Source organism: Trichoderma ghanense (assembly GCF_004382785.1).
Source record: "Trichoderma ghanense strain CCMA-1212 chromosome Unknown scaffold_2, whole genome shotgun sequence".
Lineage (NCBI taxonomy): Eukaryota > Fungi > Ascomycota > Sordariomycetes > Hypocreales > Hypocreaceae > Trichoderma > Trichoderma ghanense.
Genome location: NW_027395665.1, coordinates 2,543,220 through 2,569,729, shown reverse-complemented (window position 1 = coordinate 2,569,729; position 26,510 = coordinate 2,543,220). Strand labels below are relative to the sequence as shown.

Below are 26,510 nucleotides of genomic sequence, written 5' to 3'. Positions count from 1 at the left end.
CTTGTTGATGCGATTCTTACATGTTCCGACAATTATCTCACATCATAGCCCATCAGATATCACAAACGCCTAAGCAGACGCCTAAGCAGAGCGGCTGCAAAACATGCCAGGGATGGCACGCGCTCGTTTGCTTGGCATCGCTGGCCCGAGAGAAACCCGCCAGAGCGGAAAGAAACAGATGGCTAGTCTGTGATCGAGGTCGGATGCACGCAAAGCGATCCTTTTATGCTTGGACGGCTGTTATTCCGTCAAAGTTGGATCATACAAGAAACACATACGTAGATCCGGCTGCTGTCCGATTGAGGTGTGCAGTTTACATGTATTCCCTGTCACCTACTCCGGCTCTCAATCAGAGCATCCCTGAGCCCCCGTCCTGATCGATATCACGGTTAATAAGCCGTCAAACACGCACCTCATGTCTGAAGCAATTGTCATGGGGGGAGAAGAAGAATCGAAAGAAGAGACAATAAAGGCAACAAGAGCCATCCGTCTGGTTCCCGCGCAGCTCTTTATCTGTACCAATCCTAAAGTTACCCGGTTTTCCTCTTGCCCCCCCCTTACATTTATTTATGGGACCCTGCCGGTGTGGCTTTTCTTTTTCCTTCCCGTCCCTTTTCTACTCTCTCTTCCCATCCGTCCTAGTTGTCTCCCGGCCATCAGCCGTAACCTTGGACTGCTTACTTGTGGCCATCACACAAAGACCCCCATCTTGTGAGACCTTCCTACCTGCAATCTGCAAGGAGGCTTGAAACCCAACCGGATGGTGTTCCGGACAGCCCCCAGAAGTCCACTCTATAGCCGTGCGTGCCTTTCAATTGCGCGGATACATCTATAGGAGAGCGTACAGCAACTTGCCAGAGAAAGAGAAGATGCAAGGATAGAGAACCGGAATAGCATGTCCATCTTCCGGCGGTTTTCGTGCTCCTATTCCGTCTCCTTTGGTGATCAATAACGCAAAAAACAATTTAATGCACGTAGCCCGGCTTCATTATTTCCTTTCCACATGGCTACACAGGCATCTGCTGGCTGAATCCGTCGGTGGCCGGCTTCTGCGGCCTCTGGCGGCCGCCTAACAGGCCGTCCATCTGGAAGCTGGTCGAATAGGAGCTACAATAACTCTGCAACTGACCCATCGGGATTCCTTGTCCCTCGTTCTACGGTACGCGGAACTTTTCTCAGATGACGGGACCCAAGCCATATGCAGGCTGCTGCCAGATATACGACCTTTGCAAGCGAACAACTCCATGCAGCCGCAAAGGCACAGGAGAAGAAAAACGAGCCCAGGCAACATGCATAAAGGGCCACTTTCTAGGGCTGCAAAGGCAAACTCAACAAGACTTTTAGTTCTTCTACATAATGCTGCACATGTCCTCTTCAACAGCCGTAGTCCGCCTCCTCCCTTTTCTCCTCTTTTGTCTTCTCTTTTCCTGCTCCTCTGTTCTTCGTATTCGGCTCCTCAACTGCATATTCACTCTCTATTTCCGGGAGTTTGGAATGGTGACTGGGTTGTTTTCCTTGTTTTGGTCCTCCGACTTCCGACGAAAAGATCGATTCACCAGCCCTCCCCCTATCCAACTGTCTAACAGCGGTCCGCCCATTGGGGCCTCGAGTGAATGCAAAGTGAATCGTTCAAAACGCCCGCTCGTCTATTTATCCATCAAACACGATCCTGGAGTTTCCTCTGCTTTCTCTTCCTTTTGCAAGTCCTTCCTTTACGGCATCCTCATCTTCAATCCGCATCAGTAGCTGCACATCTTGTACGTATCCCACACCCATTCCCTACTTTCCTGGATTGTCCTCGAAGCCAGTCACTCATCTTCAGCTTCCTTTCTTTCCCCTACACGTTTGTATCATCTCGGATTTCACCCGCGAATTCGTTTGTCAACTGACTCATGAAGTCTCCAGCCTTCAACTCCGCGAGACCGCACACGATCTCACCAGGACTTTCTACAGCTTTCCCCGGCGTTTGGATAACCTCGTTCTCCCTATTCTACAGCACAGCATCAGCGTGCTCTTCTCGCAGACTTCAAGCGTTTCTGTCCCATACACAGCACCGCAAGGGACTCTACTCTTCCCCATCCAGCTTACTTGCCCAGAGCATTGTCACGTACGAACACCGCCATCGCCCTCAGCTACCATGGGAACCCCAGGTTTCCGCGAGATGACCCCGGGCCACGCCTCCTACCATCTGCTCAGCTCCCCTGAGAGCCTCAACTCTGCTACCACAGCTGACACCCCCGACGATAGCCTAGTCGACTGCCCCGAGATCATTGCTGCTTCTGCCTTTGCTGCTAGAGCCAGCACTGCCTCCCTCAGCAACTTCACTCATCTCCCCCTCAACCCCTATCGTTCCGCCAGGATGAGCGAATCTCCCACCAGTGCCTCAAACGGCAAAGGCAAAGGCAAAGCCATGCAAACTCCAGACGCTGACGTTCCTCGCTATGCCGGCCACTGCGCCATCGGCACTCGCCATCACGGGATCTGGGGTCCTGACTCAACCCCTAGAGAGAACCCAGGCGCCGTGGGTGGAGCTGTCAGTCACTTGGGTTGGCCTCCTGCAGACACTTTCATGAACCACGGCAGCGAGCTTCACGGCTTTGAGAACCCCATCTCGCGTTTGCCTTACCAGGCTGCGAAGAGCAAGCTTCCCGCGTTCGTGGAGGGTCAGCAGAAGTTTGTCCCCAAGCCCGGCAATCAGACTCGGACAAATGCCGCCGACCTCGGCCAACTTCACTCTCAATTCAGCAACATGAGCATCCAGGTATTTCAAGAACTTGAGGTACAACCTCATCAAAAGGCCCTCGCTGACAGCTTGTCCAGCAGCAAGATGTGCCCTCTTCCAGCAACGCCTCATTTAACGGCACCAACGGCCACCGCCCCTATATCGAGCCAACCCCTCAAGCCGATAGTGGTGATAACGACCAGCCTCTCGGGATTGATATTATCCGCCTTTCTCCTCCAACATCTCATCCTGCCGCCCCAGATGCTGCTGACGCCTATCTCCATGCTCATGGTGATCTCTACGCGCAGAAGATTGCCCGGGTGAATGCTCTCCGTCAAGTTGCCGCCCAGACTCAGCCCGTCGGTCCCCCTATCTGTCACCAACGGCATCCTACTCCTATTACCACGACCCCTATTGCAGCTCATCACCTTCATCATGCCATGCCCCTTCACGCCCCTCTTCCTGCCCCGGCCTGGAACTTCCACCCCGGCGGCCCACGCCAGCCTCGCCACCAGCACCAGCCTCCGCAAGGCTTCTTGCCCATGCAGGCCGTAATGCAGCAGACGCCCGCCGCGGCCTTCACCTCCCCCTCCTCTCCCGACGGCTCTTCCTCCTCCTCCCGCTTCTCCTCCCGCTACCGCGGCATGCATGCCGACGCCAACGCCAGCGCCGAGCATCTCGATCCCGAGGAGAACTGCGCCCTCTGGCTCACCAACCTCCCGCCCGCGGTGACCGTCCACGAGCTGTTGGGCGCGATCCGCAACGTCGGCCGCGTCTGGTGCACCTACATCAACTACCCGGACTTTGCAGTGCACCAAACCGCCGCCGCAAAGGTCGTCTTCTTCACCCCCGAGGCCGCCCAGCAGCTGCTGGCCATCTCCTGGACGCGCGGCCTCTTCGTTTCCGACTACCGCGTCAAGGTGTCCCACAACCGCATCAAGTATGGCAGCCATGCGGTGCAGGGCGCCAAGGTATCGCGGTGCCTCATCATCACCGGAAACGCCGACTTCGTCAATCCGGAGGAGCTCTTCAAGTACTTCAAGGGGCTCTTCATCTTCCAGCTGGACGAGATTATACCGCTCATCAGGGCCGGCAACCGCGCCGTCGTCGAGTTCCGCTTCGGAAGCTACCGGTGCCAGGCCCAGATGGGCAAGATGTCGCTGGAGAAGAACCGGCAGGACGGAGTTGAGAAGGTCGAGTTTGGGGACGACCCGTGTGAGGTTGGCGACACCATGTCGTCCTATGGCATAGCGGCTGAGAGGATCCAGGGCCGAGGTCTCTGAAGGAGACGCCACGATAGGTTGTGAGAGTCCTAATTTAGTCGTACGGGTACGACATCCTTTCAAGACGGTGGACGGATTCTCTTTTCGCATTTTGGAATGATGGTTCTGCAAGTCTTGTTCTGCTTCCCTGTTTCCTTTGGTCGGTTGTCTGATTCCCCGGCTCCCTTCTTGCTCGGGGTTGTCTATGCTGTAAGTTCCTAACACTCTTGATTTGGTTTGGACGTATGGCGGCTCAGCTCTTTGTCTGACAACGGCGTTTCAGGCATCCAGTTTTTTGAGGCCTTTTAGAGGTACGGTTACGGTTCGTTCGAGGAATTGGGCGCTGTCATAGCTTGCTCCGACATTGAGCGGAGACGCTCATCAAAATACATTGCTCTTCCTAAAGGACATCTGATGTAGTGGTGGCGGTCTTCGACGAGCACGAGCTCTGTACACCCATCTGTCGGAAGTGAGAATCTGGCTTGCCAGCTGCAGTCACTCATACAAACAGGTGGCGTAGAAACACTGTAGACCTCTTGGACTTCGAGGGTGACGTCTGCTTTGGTGACAGCTGTGGATGTGAGATCCCGACCGACATAGGTAATTCTGCCAATGTGGTCAGGCTGGTCACACTGATAGCCGGAGTCTCCCAATGACATGAGCAGCGGACGAAGTCGGATGGCCATAGAGGGTCATTATTGCTGTCGTAGGCGCAGTGGCCAGATGTCGTTCGGATCGACTCATTCCACACCTGTCAACACCGCGTTCCTTGACTCCACGCCGACTCCTACGACCTACGACGCCATGACGTTAAACGCCTTTGCCTTCAAACTGGATCTATCCAGTCTCCTACAGCTCACCAGTAAGGGAGACAACTACGCTGAATGGAGGCCAGCCTGGCAAATCGCTTTCGAATGGTGCGAACTCTGGGACGTGGTTAACCAAAAGCCACCAAGGGCTCCCCCGAGCGATGCTACCACGGCCGCTGCTGCCGCTGCTGCCGCGCACGTGGAACAGCAGGCGCAATGGAAGAAAGACAACAACAAGGCCTTGGTTATGTTGATGTCAGCAGTCCACCCCGACCACATACCCATAATCACCACGGCAACTTCAGCTCACTAAGCCTGGACTGCCCTGCGGGATAGGTACGACCGAGATACTACCCACTCCACCATCCGTCAATTCCGTCACCTCACTTCTATAAGGTACCACGATGGCGAGGACCTTATAGCACATCTCGACACCTTTCATCAGGCATGGTCTCACATGGAGCGCCGTTGTCGTGCGTCCTCGTGATCAGGAAGCAAAAGATGAGTCCAAAATTTGAGCACGAGGGCTCATAACCTGTTAAACAGAAGAGAAGCAATAACGCAGTTGATTGATGTGATGATGAACGAAGCTAAGTTGTGATATAACGCTAGCAGCAGTGGCGACCTTTTATAGGTACGCCTATCTGGGACCTTCCCTCACCACCAGTAATACCTTCCTTCACAACATCCCCCACCACCTTGCGTCTCAAGGCTCTGAGACCGGCGTATCAGTACGATGTGCCAATCCTCGATGAAGGAGCGGCATGTTCTCGTAGGAGCCCAGGAACGCCTGAGGAAAAATTGAAGTTAAATGCCAACAGGTCCTCTCGCAGTTGTGCGGGTAAAAGTGATGTGTGAGGGATCCTCTGCAAGCCGCCCTCATTTCTTTATTCTCTAGGCGGCCTTTTTTCCAGTAGTTGTTACAATATCCGATCCGCCATGTCTCAACATGTCATCATCCTCCACGTATCACCACTTTCCACCCATCCCACCCAGCCATGATCCTCTCTTCGTCCTCGCCCGTCTCTTCTCAGCTTCCTCCATCCGATCCCTTTCCTGCCCCCTCTTGACCATATCAGCCTGCAATAACATCACCTTCTCCTCCATCTGTCTCTCAGTCAGCCACCCTCTCCCTCCATCGGGCGCCGTATCTTTGTCTTGTGAACCACTATAAGTCCCCTGCCCAACTCCCAGCAAGATGCTCAGTCCTTCCGCCTTCTTCATCAGCCACTCGCCGTGTTTCAGTCCGTCTCTCCAGTGTGCCGGCAATGCTTTGTAGCCCAGGTATGAACCAAGAAGCGCACCCGCAAAGCATGCATTCGTATCAGCATCACCACCCTGCATGATCAGATCCGTGATGAGTCGTTCGAAGATGGATTTTTGCGTGCAAAGACGGCTCTCGGTAGAGGCGACTTCTCTCATAGCCAGGCGGAGAAGGAGAATGCCTGAGCCAAAAGTCTTGTATGTGTATCCGATCTTGTACATGTCGTCGAGGACGAGGTCGGCCAGATTGTTGACTTTGACGTGTCTGTTGAGCTCGTCCAGGTCCAGCTCGGGTTCGTCTTTGCAACTGGGATCCCGTTCAATCTGTCGCAACCTGTAACCCGAGTACCACGCAATGGCTTGCTCAACCACATCATCAATATGCTCCTCCTTGTACACCTCATGCCGCACGAGGCCCCTCACAAGCGCCGTCCCGATGACACATGACATGATGCACCTCGGATCGACATGCGTAACGACAGAGTAATCGGCAGCAACCTGGAACGTCTCCTCCATCGTCTTATGAATGCACATCAGCCCCAGCGGATGCGTCCTCATGATGCTTCCATTAGGAGCGATCTTGCACTTTGCATTTCGCCAGTGTCTCCTCGCAGTTCCCTCTGGATCTTCGAGATACGTCTTGCTCCTCACAATGGCACCCACCGTTCTGCCCAAGCCCAGAGGCAGCGTATCCAGCGCCCGAAGCCCCATCCGCACCCAGATATGCAGACGATACGCAAAGTCGTGAGGCGACATCCATTTGCCGTCTGTATGCAGATATGAGAGCAAGATACACATGGCGTGGTCGGTATCGTCGGTCCATTCTCCGGGAACGTTGGGATCACGATGCGCGTCTCGCCGGAAGGGGGTCGCTTCAGATGGCGGACTGAGGATGAATTTGTGGGATAGATAGGCCAGACGGGCCGTTTCTCCAGAGAGAAACTCGGTATAAAGACCGATTGCGTCGCCCAAAGCTGATCCAAAGAGACAGCCGACAATGCGATCGTGCATTGTCTCTTTGGCCAAGGCTTCGAGGGCATCTTGAGATAGGGAGGCCGCCATTGTAAGTATTGCTGATGGGTATAATGCAAAGCACAGTATTAGATGATGATTCTATTTCTTGAATGAGAACTTCAGCTTCCTTTTAAGAAGGTAACTACCTCCTAGGATTGGACGCCATTTCGCCCATCTTGCACAGCCTCGCTCAGCTGGCGTTGACAGCAAACAGGCCAGACATGCATCCTGACTACCTATAGTAGACAGATAATTCAATATTACTCCATAGGCTACCTAAATCCCGCCAAGCTTAAATACTAGGCAGACTTGGCCAAACAGCTCAGCTGCGGTTTTACCACCTATTTGTTGGTGAGAAATGCCGTTTGCTTATCCCCAGATCCTTGCGCCGGGTGCCTGGATCGTGACCGGGCCCACGTCAGATGTTAGGCAGCCAGGGGCTTGCGGCTAGGGGATGATGCATCGGCCTCCTCGAGACCAATCCGATGTTAACAGAACGCAAATTGTCTATTTAATCAATTGTTTCTCTTGTGCCAAGCTTCGCCATGCAGGATGCCATATACAGGCAGGCTATAATCACATCAGCCACCGCCTCTCACAACACTGCCCAAGCCTCCTATTCCATCTCCTCCCCCTCCAGCAGAATCTCATGCCCGCTCCCATCATGCATCCCCAAGGCAGTCCCGCACGTCAAAACAGACACCGCAGCGACTCCCCACCACCCCCAAGCCACCATCCCGATGTCCAGCCCGTAGCCGTACCACCAGCCTCCAATCACGGGCCCAACCGTCCGGAACAGCGCAGACACGCTCTGTCCCAAGCCGTGAATCGTGCCCAACACGCTCGGGTGCGGGCTGCAGTTGTTGAGCAAGATGATGCTGGCTGGGAGAGTAAACGTGCGAGCCATGACCTGGAGAAACACGACGCCGATGATTCCCGCCCAGATGAAGCCTCCCGATGCCGGTTCGGGAGGGGGGGACCAGGACGGCAGGATGGAGAGATAGGGGGCGACGAAATACGCAACCGGGAAGAGGAAGAGGAACCACCGAAAGGACCTCATCGTGCCGAGGCGGGCTTGGATGGGAGGATACATGGTTACCTGCAGAAACATGCCTAGGAAGCCCAGAAAGGATGTCGCTACGCCAACCGTCGAAGCAGGCATGCCCAAACCGCCCGTAAACAGCAGAGGCAGATATCGGCGCATTTTCTCTGAGCGTTCTGGCGTGGAGACGATATACCGAGGAGTAGACAAGAACAGCGACCACATGTTGCCAAAGGCACCAAGATGGAAGTCGTAAAAGGCGCCCGTGAGCAGCGTAAACAAGACGTTTCGCGTCCAGAGTCTACGGAAGGGGAGCTGACGCATTCGGGTTGCTGGCTTTTCTGCCAAGATGCCGCTGTCTGCGTAGTCTTCCATGGCATGGGCCTCCCAGGCGGGAACTCGAGCGTAGTCATCTGATTGCTTGTCGTCCAATATGGCGGCCTTGATGCGATATCCAAGTTGAAGGCCAATGTCCGGCTTGTGTCGGCGCGCTCTCGACGTCTACGTCAGGCGTCAGCCAAGTTGCTCTCTCACAAACGAGACTCAAAAGGGCACCACTCACCTCCTCCAGGAAGAGAAATATGACCAAGGTCACGATGGATAAAGCAGCAGCGTTGATGAGACTGGGCAATGCGTACGGATAGTCTCGCACCCATTGAAAGCCAAAGACGGCCTTTTCTCCAAAGAGCCCAGGAAGCGTTTGTGACGACTCCGCCAGCATACCTCCCATGACTGCAGATTCATTGTGTCAGCGGCCAGTTTCATGGGCATCAAAGGTTGTGTATACAAGTTCTAGGGCTTCTGGTTTACTCACTCGGCCCCAAGATTCCCGCCACGTTGAAACTCATGGGAAGAAGCAGAAACGCTCGAGATTGGTACTTCTTCTCTTTGGTGATTTCGGCAATCATAGTTCGACTTGCAATTCCATCTTCGTCAGCCGTCTTCGACCCCGTTTAGCTCTTCTGAGAGTCATCTCTGTAGAAGCACAACTCACATAATTCCCACGGTCCCATTCACAGCGCCGCCAAAGGCCCTCCAGAACGCCGCCCAGAAGAACGTCCTCGCAAAGCCATATCCCAGGCACGAGACAGCTGTTCCGGCAAGTCCAATAAGCAGCACCCGCTTCCGCCCACACCAGCTTGCATCAGCGGCTTTACCCCAGAGAATGGCCGTCATCACTTGAGCGCCCGTGAAGCATCCTTGCAAAATGCCCGCCTGCTGCGAAATCTGGGCATCCGAAAGAGAGTCGTCGAAGGCTTTCAACTGGAAGAAGACATATGCCTGAAGCGAAGCGACCTGGAGAAAATCGACGAGTCGCGAGAGGAAGAGGATGAAGAGCTGGTCCTTTCGGGGAAGAGACATCCACGTCACCGGGCCAGACGAGCTGTTCGCCGGTGGCTTCTCCGATGCTGATAATCCGAATTCATGGCTGGAGGGGGTGTCGACCTCGTTGAGAGTTTCGAAAGTGTCCCTTGAAACCCAGGTTCCATCTGGCAGTTCGAGGGTTCTTCGTGGTTTGAGTGGATCTAGTAGAAAGCTGGAGGTGAAGTCATTGCTGGAGGATCTGGCGTGCGAACCCGCCATAGCCTACAAACTGAGCCAGTCCAAGTGATGCAGATGAACGTTGGGAGGTTTAACGGAAGACACAAAGGAACGTTTTGCTAAACAGGAAAAAAATGGAGAACAAAAAGTATCTAGAAGAAGAGATAAACAACACAAAGGTGAAAAGAAGACGGGGAACGAGGAGTGGATGGTCATGGCAGAGATGATGCATGACGCCTGGGGAAGACATGACGTTTTGCTTCGGGTCCAAACCGCTCCGATTTCCGCTCGTCTATTTCGCTTTTTCAAGCTTATTCTACTCATCAATGTGATTCTTGTTTATTTGCCTCCTCTTCTAATCGTGGACCGCCGATCCTCAGGAGTTTAGATCCACGGGGGCGGACATGTACAGTGGTGAGTGGCTATAGAGACGCGCAACCCGGGTATAATCAAGAGCTCCGATGTCTTGGCAAGCCATCAAGAGTTGTCGTGGCAAGAATTCCCGCCTTTCAGAATAGGGGGAGTGCTTATTATTTGTTCTATCGGGACATCGGTGCCCAACAGCCCATGGTTCAAGCCAGAAAATATCTCTTCGTCAGCTGGGAGGCGACGATCCGAAGCCCCACGCCGAAGCACTATACAGTTCGAGTAATGATGATCAGGGGAACCACTTGTGGATAACAAGAAGGTGGGAATAAGAATTCGATATCGTCATGAGCAATGTCATTGGCGTTGGGAAACCTGAACGTTCGAGAAATCTCAGCAACGCCTCAACCAGACGATTCCTTTTGTTGCGAAGATCCAACTGCGATAGTTTCGCAACTGTGTTTCTGCGTAAAACACTGACGCAAGCAATCAACAGCCAATGAGCCATGACCATGACCCTTGCTTAATACCGACCCTCACCTCTCGGCTGCGTAGAGAATATGTGCAGAGGGCTATTACACGTAAATGACGGCCAGTCCCTCTAATATGTCTCCTATTTTATGAAACAAAAGACGGGCCTCAAATACCCATTCTGCCGCGTCAGCTGTTGCTGGAATTGCCGATCTCTTCGTGGAGACAACTTACAGTGCGGAACTCGGTGACCGACGGGCCGATGTTTTTCGACTACACGTATGGATCATCTCCATACAGTAGATAGGCATCGCCGAATTGGACGGAGGATTTGGACGGTCTCTGTTATTATCTATCTACTCCCCTGATGATCCTCCCTTGCCTTAACGATCAGCATGAATCGCTGCCTAGGAGAGAATTTGCCTAGAGGGAGCAGTGACATATGGCCTGATGAGCGAGAACAGTCATGCGAATGCAGACCTGCGATCTGAGACTTGACTTGGGGAAATGTCCATCATGGACCGACAGCAGAGACCTTCCGCAACTTTGGTAGATAGATACAAGTGCTTTTGATCTGTGCCATGCAAGTGCTTTTGATCTGTGCCATGCAAGTGCATGCCTTTAGCTATTGCTTCCCACGACGTCGCCAACTGGCTTCAGATCTCATCGCGGATCGCTCGCTCGTTTGTGGTATCGTCCCCACTCAAGGGCCGGCCTCAACCAGAAGACATTTGGAACTTGAACAGGCAAAGAGGCCCATTTAGAACGTCAACACTGACTCAATACCTGGTTCTATTCTTAGCAGGGGCATTTCACTTCAAGACGGACTTGAGGTACAAGCTCCGGTCCCCTAAGATTTAGATGTGCAGATAGCAACCCCTATATATTCGGGATAGCCAGCGGTCTTCCTCATTTGACATAAACCCTTGTTGGTGTTGATCTCCATACATACTGAGACCCTTCTGTGTCGAGGCATAAAGCTTGCTGCATCCCTTAGCATCCGGCAGGCTCCTCGTCGTCCATTCATTCACTACACATTCATTCATTCTTCAACCGTCATTCTTTGGCTTCTTAAGCAAGCGTCTGCGTTTATACCCACTCGATCGTTCCAAAAGGTTTCTACATCACGAAGCATACAGCAAACAGACAAAATGGCATACTCTTCAAAGTATACCCCCCGTCCTCGGACCGACATCTTCACCAGCGATACCGACATCAACCGCCGAAAGCTCGGCCGCGTCGTGCCCATGAAGGTCCTCATCCTGGGCTTGGGACGCACCGGCACTGCCTGTACGTTCACTTCATCGTCGTCAAGTCATAACTGCCAAATTGTCTACACATCACTAACTCCCGTCCAGCTATGCGAGCGGCCATGAAACAGCTCGGCTACGTCGACACATACCACATGATGAACTGCTCCATCGAGAACCCTCCCGACGCACTCATGTGGATGGACGCCCTCTGCGCCAAATACGACGGCAAAGGCAAGCCCTTCACCCGCGAAGACTGGGACCAGCTCCTCGGCACCTGTCAAGCCGTATGCGACTGGCCCGCCGTTGCCTTTGCCGAGGAGCTCATCAAGGCCTACCCCGAGGCCAAGGTCGTCCTCACGAACCGCGACGTCGACTCGTGGCATGCGTCCACCATGAAGACGGTGTACTGGCGCGCGACGGACCCCGAGCTGCGCTGGCTGTCCAACTTTGACTGGGCAGCCAGCATGTACTATCCTATGCTGAAGAAGTTCTTCGACACCTTCTTCGAGGGCGACTTTCCCAACCGCGGAAAGGACGTCTACCGGAAGCACTACGAGCATGTCCGCAATCTGGTGCCAAAGGAACGCCTGCTCGAGTACAAGGTCACCGATGGCTGGGGGCCTCTTTGCGAGTTTCTCGGCGACCCTATCCCTAAGGATTGTTCGTTCCCTAATGTCAATGATAACTCGGATTTCGTGTCACGATCTCGGCGACGAAACCGGAACCAGATGAAGAATGTCGCCCTCCGATACTTTGTCAACTTCATCTTTGCCGTCGCTTTTCTCATCGCCATGTATAGATTGGCGATGTGGTTGGCCCTTTTGTAATGAGATATCCTGGAGGAAGCACGTTTCTAGATGGGTAATTTATGTGTAGGTTTGCACAATAGGTATTGGAGTTTGGGTCTGCTTTATGGTTTTGATGTGTTCCGTCGCTTATTATAGACGCATATGCTGGTTGTCGTTGTGTTCCACTGCAGATGCGGCTCTGCGGGATCTGAAAGGAAGCATGAACTGTTCGGGAAACATGTCGCCCAATATAACATTTAACTTCACTTCTGTGGTTTTTGTCTTCTTTCGTCATCTTATGACAATGCAAACTAGAAATGCGTAGCTTAGAAGGAACAACTTGCAGGCGACAAGATTTATGTTTACGCTCACTTACAGGACCAGCTTCCGCAGTCTTCCAAGGTTATATAACACAAGCAAGATGAGCGATGGTGCCTAGAAGCTCAAGTAAAAGTCACGGGGAAAGGGTCAACACGAAGTCCAGCAGTCGAACAAGACATGAACTTGTCATATCTTCACAGGAGGATTAACATTCACCGTGTGTGCGTTGTTTGAACGGGCTTCCTCTCTGTGTCTCTTCGCACAACTAAAACGGAGCCGCAGTTCAAACCACAGGCTGTCTGTGTCTACTCCGTACGCTTCCTAGGAGAGATCACGTCGATAAAATCTGATTATACCAGGGTCCCACTACTCGAACTGTAGCATACAACGGAAGAGATTCCAATTTGCTTCAGTCGTGTCTAGACCTGGCAGCTACTCACTCACAGACGCTTTCAGTCTCTGTTGACCTCCTCAGATATTCATCAGTGCAGATGCTACAAACTTGCATGCTATTATACGCCCATGTATCGCCAATCATCCAGCTGAGGTGATACTCCCCATCGCATCTTGCAGCATATGCCCACCAACTTCATCCTGTATGCGAAAGGCGGACGTGCGCTCATTCTTCGTCAAAGCTTCCCATACCTTGCCAGTTTTCAGAAGCTTGACACACAAGACACGGGCATCAGTAACAATGACAACTCATATATCGCCGCCATCAACCCCCGCGTTACCTCCTGATACAGCCCAGAGGTTGACATCGCAGGAAGCAACGGCTTGCCAACCAACGATCAAGTCATGTTGATCCTACCTCATATGATCACAATTCTTAGCTTTCCGCGAATGCAATCACCGTCGGTATGCTACGGCTTTGATAGAAGACACACGTCCATTCGCATCTGGAGACATATTGCTCACACGCGACCCCGCGTCGTATGACTTTCTCCTTCGAAAAATTTCTACTTCAGAACGAGCCTACGTCAAAGATGCTACGCATTCTTCTTTTTTTTCTTTATCGGGTTTGTCGTCATACGATGCAAGAATGCGGCAGAGGTAGAGCAAAGGGACTGAGCCGAGAAGGGTCAGTTAGATCACCTCACTTATCATGCGATCTTTCTACCGAATGTGCAACAGCATCCCCCAGAGCCAGCCAGCATCAAAATCCTGATCTGATCGACCCAAGCACAGTCTGTAGTAAGAGGTCCAATGAATGAATGCGGGATTCCCCGTGGGACATGTCCCTCACGAGCGGAGGCCATCTTCTGATAACTTGAGATATCACCTCACTGGTCAAGCCGAGCAGCCACAGCTTTCCTTGGGATTCCCAAAGACCGTATGGTACTACAGAAACCAAGTTGATGTGTGCATCCCCTCGAAGTTGGACTTCAATGCACGATACTCACTCATTGGGGCGGCCGAGTTTCCGACCAGTCCGTCCAGTCCCCCCAATGCCGGGGCACAGTCCTCCGACACACACTCAAAACGATCTTAGAGATCAGGCCATTCCCTTGATGATATCGACTAACACTGTATTGCCATCAACAATAGAGAAGGAAATGCTCTAAGAGACGCCATCCCAGTAACTCAGCTTTGACAGCACGGAAGCCAGCCGGTCTAGCGGGTGACCAAGCAGGCCATTGTTGGTCGACGATGGCATCCTCAACCACGGCTATCGACGAGTGCTAAAGTAGCATCGAAAGCTACTCGGTTCGCAGCATCCGAACAAGTTATCATTAATCATATACACCCCTCGTGAGCCACAGTACACATGGCAATGGTAGAAGGCTGACTGTCTCCTGAGACGTTGGTTTCATGGGGCGTTGCAAAGCTATTGTGTCCACCATTTTCAGGGCGCCTCCTTATCAATGACGGCGAATAGCGCAGCCCGTGATCCAATATCTCAGGACCAAGCATGCTCAACCCCAGTTGCGAAGCCAACTCCCAATTACCGAGGGCTTGGATCCTGGCTAACGGGAGCAGCGGTAGTTGGTAGTGATGGTAGCTCCTCTGTATGATGGTTTCATCACCGCGGAGCAGCCAGTGCGCTACACGACCCGTTATCTCGATCTGACCAGGTTCAGCGCTCCCCGAGGAGGTTTCATCTTCTTGCCGCCGCAAGTGTTTTGGATTGCGTATCACCATATGTATCATAGTAAGGGGCTTCATCGCAAACAATCACAGCGGTGACGGGCTGGTTTGTCAGATCGTCGCGCCGGGGTAACCCCAGAAGCGAGCTCCTCCGCCATCAAGATGAGATCCGGCGAGTTTGAAGTATAGTGCTGCAGCAAACAGTTTGCCAAGTGATTTCGGGGTTTTAGAACAGAGAAACTCCACTTATACATTCATTGTAGCCAGCTGAGCTTCACTTGCTAAAGAGCCACAAGTTGATAAGCCAGGAAGTTAGTCAAAGAGAGCCCGAGTTGTTGTTCATGCCACTTGGCAGAGTAAGCAGCACCACCGACAAGCGTTTGAATCGCCACAAGATAGCAGCTAGCCTCGTACCAGGACCACAGCTCTGGGCAACGTCTTCATCCCAGAACCACAGCACTGGGCAACGTTCTTCGTCCCAAGTCCGCAGCTCTGGACAAGGCCTTGACGCCTCTGGTCAGGAACTAATGGTAGCCCCTTGTCCACAGCAAAGAGCGACGTCGAATACTGTCCTCCATGTTCACCACGATCTGCCGTCCTCCCCCACTGTTCGTCCCCACGCTGTGGTTTTGACTTCAGTGGCGCTCGACTTTGCCCATCTTGGTTTCCTCCTTGGAGAGAACTCAACAGCCACGTTATGGCATTCGGTAACCCATACCACAACTAGATGACCAAAGCCTCGAGATTAGCTGGCGCCTCGAGCCGATGACTACAACAGAATTGGGTCAAAGCCTGAGGGAGCTTGGACCAACTCGTCTTCACTTCTCCTGTTTGATGGCGAGGAGATCTGTGTCATTCGCTCAGCCTCACCCGTGGCTTGTCCGGTTCGTGGCTTCATCATGCCGACGGACGCCATCTCGAAGCTATACGGATGAGGTAGCTAAACGAACCGATCCTCCGCGAATCTTGGCTGTTAGGCGTATCAACAAAGGGTGCCAAGAGAAACAGAGGTGGCTTGTTTATCGAACCATATGTGACTCTTGAATCAACCGCTCCCAGCTACCCTACTTTTCGGTCGATGAGGCGCAAGAGCAGAAGCTCAAGCCCGTATCTAGGGTAAGCTGTTGAGTTGATGGCGTCCACACCAATACTCGAACTTGGACATCAGCTCCCATAAGTACTATCAGCTTTATTAATAACTGCCCTGTTTAAACATAGAGACAAATGAGGAACTAGACTGCGCTTCAGGTCCAGCCACATAGACGGGCTGTCAACTACCGTCAACGGCGTTCTCTTTCGGCTCTTATTCAGAATTGCTGGACAAAACACACCGTATCATGTGTCTACAAGTGTGCCATCAAGCTTTCACCGCAAGTGTTACTCCCCAACCCACAAGTTGAAGTTGATATTTCTCCTCGGCTTCCTTTATTCACACGTCTTCAATTTCATTCCCGAGACCTGGCCCGGCCCGATAGAAGGGAGAAGCAACAGCATTCCGGTGCTTCAATATTGAACCCATCGGTTTCTCCGGCTCCACATTCCGGTCACCTCCGGCCGTGGTTGAACTCGGAGGAACGCAGAGCGCGGCAAAGCCATGTCTGAGGTGCAAACAGAACAGCACAAATTCAGCGGGCAAGCAAGAAGCGGTGGAAGGAAAACTCTGGCTAGGTCATGCACAATCTCGAAACAATGGGCAGCTGAGCTATCGACAGGGCGGATGCACTCTGGCAGCTAGCAGTAATCGTGGATATTCCATCCTGCGTCTAGTGGCTGCACTGGAGAAGTAGGGAAACGGCATTTCCGGTTGTAGAAAGAAGATGACGCCGAGCAACAATAGGCCCAGCTGGTAAGCACTGCCAGATCCAGGGCGCTTGCTGGTGCCGTCTTGCTGTTCTCATCGAGGCCGCAGCCCGCGGCCAGCCCCTAGCGAGATGCCGATATGGATGTGAGTGGCGTGCACCGAATGACTTGCAGGCAGCCGCGGGGACTAAGCCATGCAAGAAGCGCTCCTCACCCGCATTGCCTCTTTGCCTCCTGGCGTTTCTTCAGGCGCTGGTGACTCGACCACTGGGGGAGCTGTTGGGTGCTCGATATTGGCTCCTTTCGGCTTCATTGGCCATGAGCCGTTCCTAAAAAAAAAAAAAAAATAACACACACACACACACACCTGAAGGCTGTTGTGGATGCCCTGGCCCTTGTTTCTGCGGTAATGACCATGTGGTTTGTCTCACTTTGTTGAAAGACAGGGAGGCAAAACGAAGAAAATTTGGCTCGAGGGCATGACCCTGTGCACCTGTGGTGTGATAACACTGGCAGCATGCAGGGTTTGCTGCAGGCAGAGAGACTGGTATGGAGTGGTAAGTAAAACTCTGCCTATCCGGTGTGCATCAAACGGGTTTTGAGCAAGTGGGCGTGGTATCACTTGCTGGCGGCTGGAGAGCTGCATGTTTGTGTAATGGTGGTTCTCAGTCTGCCCAGTTGGATAAGGCGGACTCATGGCTCCCCGCCGGCTCATCCGTGACATCGAACTCTCGATCAGTCGGACGACAAGAGGAAGGTGAAGTAGAGAGATGGAAGGGAAAGGGAGCGAAAACCTGTATATTGTCTGTGGATCGTTGACGCTATTGGACGGATTCACAGAACGGCGCAAGTTTGCGTAGCTGGCTTTCATCATAACCATCATCATACACAATGATCGATCGACCGTTTGAAGATCCAAGCTTGCCGTTTCGCCTCAGACAAGCTGCTACAGTACGATCATGACGACTGGTGCATGGTTCGACGTTGCGTGATAGACGGCGCGACAAGCTTTGTCTAGGGCCGTTGGCACGGTGGCAAGCCTGTGCGGTTGGCTTGTAGAGCTCCAGCCGCCGTCATCTCTCCCGGGCCTTGGCCCTGGGGATGGCCTGGATACTTCGCCAAGATGGTGCACAGAGGGTGTTGCTCAGCTGAGCGCCCAGGTTTGCCACGATAACTGCAAAGCCACAGTTCGAGAGATAGTGGACGGCCGCTCATTGGATCCCGAAGCCGCCTGGCACTCCAGGACTCGGCTTCGACCAGATCCAATCAATCACCCATCCAAGGTTGTCCTGCTTGTCCAGTCTCAGTGTGTGTGTGGTTTTTCAACTAGGCTTGGATCATCAATGCTCCAGGGGCTGCCGGGGCAGGTTAGTGACAGCACCCAGTTCGAAGTGCTCGCAGAATCATCGTGTAATATTGCCCTTGCCCACCCTCCTCCCAAGTTGATGTCGGTAGCCAGCAAGGGGGGGGGGGGGGGCAGGATACTGCTCCGTGTCTGTCGACAAGTTTGGCCTCAGGCTAGAAGAATCCATCCTCGATGTCACACTGATGGATTCAGAGCCAGACCAGACGGGGCCAGGACTGTGTCATAATATCCGAGCCCGTCACAAGTGGCATATGCTCCGGGATCCAGGCGAAAAGGGCTGGTAGGCAATCTATTGGAGGTGCACACATGGGCTCGTAACGCTGCTAGCATGCAAGCCGGTGGTATGCGTACAGGCAATGGAGAACCTTGCAAATAGATACCCAGAACAGAAGGGACTGGAACTGGGCCACATTCGAGGGGCATGTGAGCAGCGCGAAGTGACTGATTGCATCCACATATTCGTACTTGTAAGGCAGTCTAGTAAGGCGGTGCTGTAGGGTACTGTATGCCGCAAGCAATCAAATGATGGTTGTATTTTTGATGTTGTTGTTGTTGTTGTTGTTGTTGTTGTTGTTGTTGTTGTTGTCTCTGGCTGTTTCTCGTTAGCCTCTGCTATCGAGTCATCTCCACGGCAAGTGCTCATCAGACTCATCTCGAAGCTCAGCCCCCTGCAACTGCACAGTAACAAATACCGAGTCCTGATGCACTTTCATATCGTGCTGTATTTTCGTGGCCAAAAAAACGATGCAGAGTCGTGACTCGATAGAGTTTGTCTAGATCTCAATAGAACCCTGGGCAGCCACCTGGGAAAGCCCTACCATTGGCTCGTCGCCGCGTGACCGCCCCACATCTGACTCCAGCTTTGACACGACTCCTGAGCGAAGAATTCATGCAGGTATTTGTACACGTGCGCGGCCACGTACACAGTCTGCGGCCGCCGTTTCTCCGTCTCCGCTGCCAGTTCAGCATCCAGAGCGCTAGTCCGTGCGCCTGATCGCGTATCCGCACGTGGCGTCAGGTACCCAGTACGGGCCAGCGCAAACAGGCGGTCTAGTGCTGTTTTGGGATTGGGCTGCATCTGTCGCCCGTCTCCTTTTTTCCTTCTCGCTCACTTCTCGTCGCCTCCTCCTCCTCCACCCTCACCAGCTGCGACAAGGATCATTCTCTCGTCTTCGTTCTTGGCTCTTCTCCTCGCCCGCATCTAGCCGTCTCCGGTCTAGCCCTTGCCGAGATCCCTGGCCCTCGAAGCACGACCTCGATCGCGACCCTCTTGGTGCAAGGGGCTGCTCTTCTGCTCTGCTCGCCTGCCCCCTGTCTGCTGTCCTGCCCCCTGCCCTTCTGTTCCCTGCTGCGTGGCCTGTGCGGTCTTTTTTGACTCTTTTGACTCGGCGCGAATCCTCTCACTCGCTCGCGGCCTTCTGCTGGGATCCGCCGATCTCGTCCTGCCGTGCCACCGGCCATGACACTTCTCTCGAGTTGGCAGTGGTCCCAATGTGTCTACTTGCATGGCCCAGCGAGCACGGGCTCTCGGCTTCTGGCACTCCTTGCCCAGCGAGCGTGAACCTGACCGAGTCAACGAATGAGCGAGAAATGACACGACGGGGTCTTGTCTTGGCTCGGTTTGGGGGTCCTCTTCTTTGTGCTTGCTCTTGCGCTGCGATTGCGATCCGCACGGCGATCTGCCAGCTTGGTCATAGACACTGATAGCCGATGGGTTTCATCGCCGTTTTCTTCCTTTTGCTTCTTGGCCTTCTGGCGATCGGCGGGGTTACAGGTATGTGGCTCGTTCTGCGTCCTGTGCTTCGTGCATCGTAGCAGCTTGTCGTCAATTTCAGGTTCCTCTGGGCTGTTGTTTTGACGAGTGAAACAGAGACAGGCGCTTAACGTAACAGCGTACCGTGCTACGTGTACAAAGTACACACACGCCCGAGGTTTCTACACTTCACGTCCTTCGAGTGCTCCATCATCGCTGCGTAGTGCGAAGGAGACGGGCAGCACAAACATCGAATCGAATCGAACCAAACAAAGAACCATCAGTGGCCCGCGGCCCACCACCTCTGCCGCAAATGCTGCACCAATCCTGCCTGCTTGGGCGCCGTGGTCAATCTGCAGGCCAGTTCCAATGGCTCCAATGGCGGCTGCCAAGTGCATCAGGTTGACTGCCAATATCCGACCATCCCGTTGAGCGCCCCCTGCTATTGGACGCCTCCTTCTTCAACCCCATATTATCATGGATGCAGCATCAGGCAAATGGCGATGCAACCGCAACGGGTCCCGGAGAACAGCCTCACACTGCCCGGCTCGGCGTGGGACCTCTGCTCCCTTGTCCGCTTGAGATTGCTCTCAAACGAAGACAAGGCTGGTCAAGTATTATTGGATACTACAGATGGTTACAGTACTGTACTCGCTCACTACTGCACTATGCGTTCGTGTAGGCACAGCACTGTGCGGCCCTGCTAGCCCTCTCCTTGAGAGACGACTTTGGATGGGGAGACCTTGCGGGTTTGGCCCGGTGTAGCTCCTGCTCGACTGGCGTCTTCCAAGTGCCTGGCATCAAGTACCCAATCATACGACGATGCCGCGAGCCGATGCAAGCCTCCGCTTTAGGCCAGCGCCCGTGTGTGGTCTATCGGCTGAGCATGTTGGCTCATCTCTGCTGCGGGCGATGGTGGCCACGTTTATTGCTCCGTGTTCACACGGGGCTCTTTCGCTGCTGGCTGGTCTCTCCCTTTCCGCTTCCTGACATGCGGCCCCGGGGTGGATTTGTTGTCCAGCACGGCAACAGGCGGAGGACGGCCGATTGAGCAAGTAAAACACATACCTGTCTGTTATCTCTATCATCTATCGGACTGGCCAACTCTCGCTTCGAGCAGACACCAGTGTGCCCATGCTGACCTGGGCTCGTCGTTCCAATCCCACCGTGTCCACGTCCACGTCCACTAGGGGCCGCCAGCGCAGAGGGATAATGTTGATGCCAACACCGGCCGAGTTGTTCGACCACATGGCGCCTAATAGTATTCTTGGAAAGCTGCATTGCATTCCTCGGGCATTCCATTGGCTGCGTCATGCTGTGTTTCGCCCTCGATTTGGCCAGAAACAAGAGCGCTGCACAGGTTCATCTGGCAACCTCGTTACGCTCCTGAATCCTACTGTCTGACACGGCACAGTCTGTGAATACAGAGACGCAAACAAGCTCCCAACGTGGCCACTCATACCGTGCTGGCAACAGGCGCTGTAGTTCCGTGCCAGGGTGTGGACTTGGGCCGCATAACGTCCAGCCACTTCGAGCCAGTCACATCGCAGCGGCCATCACCACTTCTTCCACGACAGGTCCCAAGGCTGGCTTCTCCATTGGTTTGCGGTGGCCATCAATATCACCGTCGATGGGGAATACCTGCACAGGTGCATTGCACGGCGGAGAAACCACAGTGCCAATTGATTCTTACGCATCCACGGCCCATGCTGCTTTGCTACAGGCACTCACACATTCACTCACTTGCTCGCTGCGACTTGCTACTTGTTTTGGTTGCAGGTGGCAGACGCCTGCAATGCAGGTTTCCCTACCCAAACCCACTGAACAGATGCTGGTCTAGTTTCTTGCTTGCAAGGCTTTGCTGCCGGGTTGACATGGCCGCTTGCAGCCATTGATCTGCACAAAGCAGCAGCCGTCCCCGCTCATGTTGAGTGGACGACGAAGCAACGCTCTACGCGAGGTACACGTACATACAGGTAATAGCTTCCGTGTCAAATGACTGCCGTTGAGCGAGTTCGCCTTCGATGGCCAGACTGAAAGATCGAGAGGCGACACGGCCCAGCAGGCAAGCAAACAGGCAGGCGGGCGGGCAGGCGGGCAGGCAGGCAGCATTGCTTCATGCATTTCGGTCTGGCTTGCTGCCTATTACCCACCACGGCGCCCTAATGCTGAGAGGGTCAGCATGTTCGCGTGCCGTGCTTCGCTGGGAGAGGGAGAAGGGAGACCCAGCCAGTGGGCGAGCGCGCATTGACGATTGCCATTGCACCAGCAGCTTGAAATGGGGGAGAAAGCGAGAGAGGAAGACCCGGCGTTGAGCAAACGAGCTACGGGGGGGGGGGGGGGGGGGGGCAGAGGACGAATGCTGGCAGGATGAACTGCGGAGTGCACTGTTCGAATCCACGGCACGAGCGCCATGTCGACAGTGCGGAGACGGCGCCGGTCTCTTCCACAGTCACCCATCTGATGGCGTCCGCTACGGAAGCCTCTTGTTCGGTGGCCTGACGGATTTCATCGAAATCTCCCGTCCCCATTCCAGTCGTCACACTCAAACACACGCTCGGCCGCCTCAGAAGGGGAGCAGCTAGAGGTTGCGAGTCGAGCCTTTCCCCATCGACATTCTCACGCAAAGGTCATGCCAGTCACGCAGCCGACCATGACGCCTTTGCCTGGCCGGTGGGTGGTGGGAGGCAACGCCCACCAGTCATGTCGAGCAGTGCGAGCAACGCACGGGGTGTTGATGAAAGGGTGTGACATGCTGTAGCCCACCGCAGATCCGACAACCTCGCCCCATTACGGCGGCTCAATCTTTCTCCTGTGACACCGTCGAAGCCGACTGGCTGGGGGGGCTGGAAATCGCCCAAGTGTTGGCTTTTTTGGCCACCCAACTCGACGTGGAACCAAGGGTCGCTAGTGCCAGCCGAGCATGTCGAAGGGGGCTTGGGGTGTGAGCGAAGTGGCATCTTGTTGTGTGAGGGAGGGCGAGCGGCGGCGGATGACACACGAGTGACTTCGCACAGTCCAGCGAACCGCTTCATTTGGTGTGTCAGAGCATCCTCGTATACCTTTACAAGGTATTCCTCAGCGTCGCGCTACGATCCCTGCTTCGCTAGTCCCGCTTCTTTACCAAGGCTGTCGAACGAGCCCTGCAGCGCTGGTTAAGAATAGCTGGCGCATCATGGATGTACTGTGGCAACCCCCCTGCCGCCTTAGACACCACCCATGCCATTCATCTCTTCCAAAAAGGACCGGGGTCTGATGAGCTCTCCATGGCGGTGGATCTTCTTGGTGTGGCTCCGCGCAATTCGCAAGCCCCCCGAGACCAAAGAGACAAGGGTACGTTTCTTCTGTCGCCTCGCCATTAGTCTGGCCAGATTTCACGCCGTGTCTCGAGTGCGGTTTGATATCTACCTGATGTTGCCCACTCTCGGCCGAGGGTCACTTACACGCATCACCACGTTCACGACATTCCTTCAACGTACCAATCTTCCTCTCTGCCGCCAATTCGATTCTTTTTTCTTTTCCCTTCTGGACTTCAAAGATTCCAGGCCGTCTCAACTCCGCCTGCCTCTCCTATACTATCCTCTCTTATTTGTCCGGTGCCGTCGATACTCTGAAGCCGTTGACAATTCAACGCCGCTCTTGACCCGTTCATTCGGCTGTTCGAGAACTTTTTAACACCTTATGCGGCTGCTTCTGGTATCTCATTGGAACCTCGACCTGTGATTTATACGGAATCTCTTCACACAAGTCCTCGACAACGACCTCCCCCTAAGGAAGAAAAAACACGCCAATCACCTCGCTCCATCTCAAAGGATCCTTTTCTTTTCGTTTTCTTTTTCTTTTTCTCCTATCCATTCTAATAGTCGTCTCCATCTTCGGATCTGGTTATTCGACTTGAGCTCTCGAGAGGACCAAACAGACTCTTGGAGACTATACCCTACAAGTCGCTTAACATGCAGCACCATGCCCCGTACGGATATCCCACTCCCCCGGCCTCTCCCGCGTACGACAACCTCAAGTGCAACGTCCAGCAGCCCTTTGCTACACGGACTTTCCAGCCCCGATGTGTACCCCTTGCTCCAGAGCAGCGGTTAGGACAGCTTCTCGAGGGCAAGCTCCAGCTCACCGATATCCTTGGTACCGGCGCATACGGCGTCGTCTACACTGCCCTGGATATTAACACTGGAGTCCAGTATGCCGTCAAGTGCCTGAGCAAGTACAATGCCGATGGAACTCCGCTGGAACGCCGCCAGGTTGCCTATCAGCAGCGGGAGATTCGCCTGCACTACCTCGCGTCGGCGCACCCGAACGTGGTGTCCATGATGAAGATTGTCGACGACCCTGACTGCATCTATGTTATCCTGGAGTACTGCCCCGAGGGCGACCTGTTCTCCAATATCACCGAGCGCGGTCAGTACGTTGGCAACGATGAGCTCTCCAAGAAGGTCTTCCTCCAGATCCTGGATGCCGTTGAGCACTGCCACAACCTCGGCATCTACCACCGGGACCTCAAGCCTGAGAACATCCTCGTCACCGACAATGGCGAGACGGTCAAGCTGGCCGACTTTGGACTGGCTACCAGTGAGGACCGCTCTGAGGATTACGGATGCGGCTCAACCTTTTACATGAGTCCAGGTAACTATCGCCATTCCCCCGCCGAGGATCACAAGGTGCAATTGACTAACGGAGACGACTTCACAGAGTGCTTGGACCCTTCCGCGAGAAAGCCCTACTACATGTGTGCCCCCAATGACGTCTGGAGCCTGGGAGTCATCCTGGTTAACCTGACTTGCGGACGCAACCCCTGGAAGCAGGCTTCCTACCAAGACTCGACCTACCGGGCATATGTTCGCTCGCAGGACTTTCTCAAGACGATCCTCCCGCTTACCGATGAGCTCAACGCCATCTTGGGACGCATCTTCAACCCCAACCCCGAGCACCGCATCACCCTTACCGAGCTGCGAAAGAGGATCATGGCTTGTTCCCAGTTCACCGTGCCGGCAGTGCCCGCGCCCACCTCTGCCCCAGACCAATACGTTTCCAACGAGGACGCCATAGTCGATGACTATGAATGTGACTCGGCCCTCTCGTCTGCTTCGTCGTCGTCCACCGAAGGTTCATTGGCCTCGAGCGTGTCGACTATCGACGACCTGGATACCGACGAAGACGACGACGAGTACATGTCCGCCCACCAGGACCTGCCTCAGGAATACATTTCTCCTCAGGCATACGAGTCAGAAGAGCTCGACGCGCAGCAAGCCGTGTACCAGGGCCACGAATTCGTGCCGCAGCAGTACACCGGCCCTGTCTCCGTTCCTCTGCTTCACCCGCATCCTCACATGGTGCCTACTGCTGCGCCGGCAGCGCCTCTTCAACACGCGCCCTGCCAGCAAGCCTCGGCACCTATCCAGGCTCCTATGCCTGTGCAGCCTGGATACCAACTCAAATCTTTGTTGCCTTTCTGTGTGGACATGTTCAAATATGTTCAGCATGTGCAGATGATGCAGCCGAACCATGTGCCTTTTCACCAACAAGTCTCTTTCCTCACCCCCCTCCACGGCTGCTACTGAGGGGACAACCACTTTAATACAAGGCGACAAATACGAAAACTTGGGCGTCTCCCACTGAGGCGCCCAGCCTAATACTCAACTCTCGATTCATCACTCATTCGACCTTTTTCCTTTATTCACTTCTACTACATATTCGCCTTGAAGCGCGGTTTCCTTCATAGCGTGGCGTTTTTTATTTCATATTTTGTTCGGATCTATAGGATGAGGAGTTCGGAAAGCGTGTCGCTTTTGCATCAAGGCATCAGTTCTGGCGCACAGTTTTATCTGGGAGAAAGAAGGTATACACTGCAATCTTATTTTCTTGGGAGAACGAAAGATGGGGAGTTATTTGCCAAGGTTTATTTGATGGAAACGACTTTTGACGAGAAAAACAAACACTGATGAGGAGGCTTATTGCTACGCGTTCATTCGTTTTGAGGCGGCAAGGAACACTGTTTCCAGACTGCCATTTTTTTGGTCATTTATTTTGTCTACGGATGGATATGAAAAGAATTCCTTGGGATGGGAAAACTGCAGAGACTGTCGGGGCAATTTGGCCACTTGAGTCTCTTTTGGTGTACTGTTTGTGTGGGAAAAGATGGACTGCAAAGATAGAAGACATTGGGCTCAGTAGCCCCCCCCCTGCGGATCAGCTCAATTGCTGCCGCAAACCACGTTTTTAACCAGAAGACGGAGGCTGGGTATAATCCCCAACGCCTCCAAACCAAATATACGTTATAGCAGACACCATAAAACACTTTGCCTACTTACTGTCTACTCTTGCATCTACAAGAACGCAACATTGTTCTATGGCTACTTTCCTTGATGCGGTGATCGGCAAGAGAGTTGAACTTCGTCTCGAAATCTTGGGGGTGCCACCGACACGGCCATTGATCTCATAGTGGCATTTTTTTTGGCGCCGGAGCAATCGAAAGCGAAGCATCGATCGAACGAAACGAACCAGCGCAGCCACTTTCGTCCCTGAGCTAGTTAGTGGCCGCGGGTTCCGGGGGCAGAGGATTGGACTGTAGGATTGACGACATTGTTTGCTGGAGTTGGACTAGGAAGGGAGGAGCTATTTTGGAGGGGGGGCGGACGTGT

The 26,510-nt window shown here is 53.7% G+C and overlaps 11 protein-coding genes across 11 annotated transcripts; 5 read left to right on the top strand and 6 right to left on the bottom strand.

The window, feature by feature from the left end:
- Positions 1–2,137: 2,137 nt before the first annotated feature.
- On the top strand, positions 2,138–4,005 carry CCMA1212_003245 (uncharacterized protein; the record flags this gene model as incomplete). The annotated part of the gene is made up of 2 exons (XM_073700599.1): positions 2,138–2,761; positions 2,821–4,005. The coding sequence occupies 2 exons, from the start codon at positions 2,138–2,140 to the stop codon at positions 4,003–4,005; spliced, it is 1,809 nt and encodes a 602-aa protein (XP_073561461.1).
- Positions 4,006–4,301: 296 nt separating this feature from the next.
- CCMA1212_003244 (uncharacterized protein) lies at positions 4,302–4,670 on the bottom strand (the record flags this gene model as incomplete). Its single annotated transcript, XM_073700598.1, has 1 exon — positions 4,302–4,670. The coding sequence occupies one exon, from the start codon at positions 4,668–4,670 to the stop codon at positions 4,302–4,304; it is 369 nt and encodes a 122-aa protein (XP_073561462.1).
- Positions 4,671–4,707: 37 nt separating this feature from the next.
- Positions 4,708–5,106, top strand: CCMA1212_003243 (uncharacterized protein; the record flags this gene model as incomplete). Its single annotated transcript, XM_073700597.1, has 1 exon — positions 4,708–5,106. The coding sequence occupies one exon, from the start codon at positions 4,708–4,710 to the stop codon at positions 5,104–5,106; it is 399 nt and encodes a 132-aa protein (XP_073561463.1).
- A 656-nt stretch (positions 5,107–5,762) lies between these two features.
- Positions 5,763–7,118, bottom strand: CCMA1212_003242 (Uncharacterized protein; the record flags this gene model as incomplete). The annotated part of the gene is made up of 1 exon (XM_073700596.1): positions 5,763–7,118. The coding sequence occupies one exon, from the start codon at positions 7,116–7,118 to the stop codon at positions 5,763–5,765; it is 1,356 nt and encodes a 451-aa protein (XP_073561464.1).
- Positions 7,119–7,686: 568 nt separating this feature from the next.
- Positions 7,687–9,696, bottom strand: CCMA1212_003241 (uncharacterized protein; the record flags this gene model as incomplete). The annotated part of the gene is made up of 4 exons (XM_073700595.1): positions 7,687–8,613; positions 8,675–8,844; positions 8,927–9,027; positions 9,107–9,696. The coding sequence occupies 4 exons, from the start codon at positions 9,694–9,696 to the stop codon at positions 7,687–7,689; spliced, it is 1,788 nt and encodes a 595-aa protein (XP_073561465.1).
- A 1,946-nt stretch (positions 9,697–11,642) lies between these two features.
- CCMA1212_003240 (uncharacterized protein) lies at positions 11,643–12,571 on the top strand (the record flags this gene model as incomplete). The annotated part of the gene is made up of 2 exons (XM_073700594.1): positions 11,643–11,781; positions 11,850–12,571. The coding sequence occupies 2 exons, from the start codon at positions 11,643–11,645 to the stop codon at positions 12,569–12,571; spliced, it is 861 nt and encodes a 286-aa protein (XP_073561466.1).
- A 6,752-nt stretch (positions 12,572–19,323) lies between these two features.
- On the bottom strand, positions 19,324–20,258 carry CCMA1212_003239 (uncharacterized protein; the record flags this gene model as incomplete). Its single annotated transcript, XM_073700593.1, has 3 exons — positions 19,324–19,761; positions 19,809–20,008; positions 20,054–20,258. The coding sequence occupies 3 exons, from the start codon at positions 20,256–20,258 to the stop codon at positions 19,324–19,326; spliced, it is 843 nt and encodes a 280-aa protein (XP_073561306.1).
- A 77-nt stretch (positions 20,259–20,335) lies between these two features.
- On the bottom strand, positions 20,336–22,084 carry CCMA1212_003238 (uncharacterized protein; the record flags this gene model as incomplete). Its single annotated transcript, XM_073700592.1, has 7 exons — positions 21,835–22,084; positions 21,682–21,811; positions 21,554–21,650; positions 21,323–21,425; positions 21,003–21,046; positions 20,679–20,763; positions 20,336–20,449 (listed from the first exon to the last, which is right to left on the bottom strand). Exons 1-7 carry the CDS (start codon positions 21,982–21,984, stop codon positions 20,336–20,338), a joined length of 723 nt encoding a protein of 240 aa, XP_073561631.1. The 5' UTR covers positions 21,985–22,084.
- A 415-nt stretch (positions 22,085–22,499) lies between these two features.
- CCMA1212_003237 (uncharacterized protein) lies at positions 22,500–22,895 on the bottom strand (the record flags this gene model as incomplete). The annotated part of the gene is made up of 1 exon (XM_073700591.1): positions 22,500–22,895. The coding sequence occupies one exon, from the start codon at positions 22,893–22,895 to the stop codon at positions 22,500–22,502; it is 396 nt and encodes a 131-aa protein (XP_073561307.1).
- Positions 22,896–23,079: 184 nt separating this feature from the next.
- CCMA1212_003236 (uncharacterized protein) lies at positions 23,080–23,535 on the top strand (the record flags this gene model as incomplete). Its single annotated transcript, XM_073700590.1, has 1 exon — positions 23,080–23,535. One exon carries the CDS (start codon positions 23,080–23,082, stop codon positions 23,533–23,535), a length of 456 nt encoding a protein of 151 aa, XP_073561334.1.
- A 278-nt stretch (positions 23,536–23,813) lies between these two features.
- Positions 23,814–25,430, top strand: CCMA1212_003235 (Negative regulator of sexual conjugation and meiosis; the record flags this gene model as incomplete). Its single annotated transcript, XM_073700589.1, has 1 exon — positions 23,814–25,430. One exon carries the CDS (start codon positions 23,814–23,816, stop codon positions 25,428–25,430), a length of 1,617 nt encoding a protein of 538 aa, XP_073561337.1.
- Positions 25,431–26,510: the final 1,080 nt, after the last annotated feature.